Raw genomic sequence first — 1,866 nt, forward strand, 5'->3', positions numbered from 1 at the left:
CCCCAAGCCATTTTCTTAGTCTAAAACAGCTGTGGGAGCATGGTTTAGCCCTTTGAGGAAATTTAAGGGCGTTTACAACCCATCAGTGCATGTGTTTTCCCTAAAGTCGCAAACAGTGTTATTCTCTCTCGGGCTGTTTCAGATCAGGAAAGTGGTACAGGGCTCCCCTCCCTGTGCACTGTAGTCCTACTATGATTTAGCCCCATATGCATGGGATTTATTCCAAGCACACATTTTGTAGTGTGTGGTTCATCATCAGGAGCCAAGGAAAATGCAGAGCATGCTTAGGCCCTTAAGGGCTGTAATAGAGGGAATATGAAGGAGGTAAAACAGACTGTGTTCAGCTATACTTTGGGACTCTGCATGAGCTTCCTGACTGCAAACTTCCAGGTTCTGATTTGCTGTTTTTGTTCATTGCAAAAACAGCAGTTAAAATGATATTAGATTTCTATAAATACTTGTTAATGTTTTGCTGCCATGCATAAACGCTTATTGTTTATAGTTTTGTAGAACAACGGAACTACATCTCATTGTTATTGGTATTTATCCATTTGTATACAATAAATATTTACATACAAGTGCTCAGGATTTCTTTGTCAATCTTAATAACCAGATACATACAGTAGTGACGCTCCCCTTACTTTGGGCTGTGATTGCATTAATGTCAGTCTTGCAGGACATGTAAAAATTGTATGAAATGATGTGCTATGAGTTAAGGTAGTGGTTCTTAACACATTAAATGAAGATTGTTTTCTTTGTTTTAAAGGTGATGCTCTGTCACAAAATCAGTAGCTTTGATTTGATGTGTCCAATGTAACTTTCATTATGGAAAACTTTATTTTGTATGAAGAGATTGGAAGAGGAAGCAAAACAGTCGTTTATAAAGGCAGAAGAAAAGGAACGATTAATTTTGTGGCTATTTTGTGCACTGATAAATGCAAAAGAGCTGAAATAACAAACTGGGTAAGAATTATTGTATTTATTTATTTCATTTCATTTATACCTCGCCCTTCCCGCACGCAGGCTCAGGGTGGCTTACAAGGCACAAAGTGCAATAGAGATAAAACAGATTAAAACAGTTGAAGTTAAAATTCACAACTGATACATGAAAGACTATAATTACACACTCCCCATTGCATATCAGGAGGAGGTCAGGAAGGGGGACGCCATGGGCCACAATGTTCCAGTTGCTCCATTGGCCCAACCCGGCGGTACTGCTCTGCAGTTACACAGTGGTGGTAGTGGCGGCGGCTCCTACTCAAAAGCCTGGGGGAAGAGCTCCGTCTTGCAGGCCCTGCGGAAAAGTATAAGGTCCCGTAGGGCCCTGATATCTTCCGGGAGCTCATTCCACCAGGTAGAAGCCGCCACTGAAAAGGACCTGGCCCTCGTGGTAGCTAGCCTGTTCTCTTTAGGGCCCAGGGTCACTAGGCGGTGTTGTGACCCCGACCAAAGTGCTCTTTGGGGCCTATATGGGCCTATTGTATTAAGATTGATGTAAACTGTCCTGAGCCTGCCTGCGGGGAGGGCAGAATATAAATTTAATAATAAATAAATTAATTATATTGGATATCTGTGAAAGATATGTGAATGTAAATTATCTAACAACCCATTTTGAAAGACAAACATGCCAATTCATTGAATTGTGTTCTTCATAGAGTAAAGTGCTTAGGTGTAGTGCCAGGTGTAGCGCCAGTTTGGTGTAGTGGTTAAGTGCGCCGGACTCTAATCTGGGAGAACCGGGTTTGATTCCCCATTCCTCCACATGCAGCTGCTGGTGTGACCTTGGGTCAGTCAAAAGTTCTCTCAGAGCTGCTCTCTCAAGGGCAGTTCTGGAAAGAGCTCTCTCAGCTCCACCTACCTCACAGG

The 1,866-nt window shown here is 42.4% G+C and overlaps 1 protein-coding gene across 1 annotated transcript in view; it reads left to right on the forward strand.

Moving 5' to 3' along the window:
• Nucleotides 1–825: 825 nt before the first annotated feature.
• Nucleotides 826–1,866, forward strand: part of ULK4 (unc-51 like kinase 4) — a gene marked incomplete at its 3' end in the record, with an annotated part of 93,047 nt that continues 92,006 nt past the window's right edge. The window contains exon 1 of the mRNA XM_015410461.1: nucleotides 826–963. Coding sequence (XP_015265947.1) covers nucleotides 826–963 — 138 coding nt within the window. The remainder of the gene's footprint in view (nucleotides 964–1,866) is intronic.

This window comes from Gekko japonicus, unplaced genomic scaffold, assembly GCF_001447785.1.
Source record: "Gekko japonicus isolate JY-2015 unplaced genomic scaffold, Gekko_japonicus_V1.1 scaffold2102, whole genome shotgun sequence".
In the NCBI taxonomy this organism is placed as follows: Eukaryota; Metazoa; Chordata; class Lepidosauria; order Squamata; family Gekkonidae; genus Gekko; species Gekko japonicus.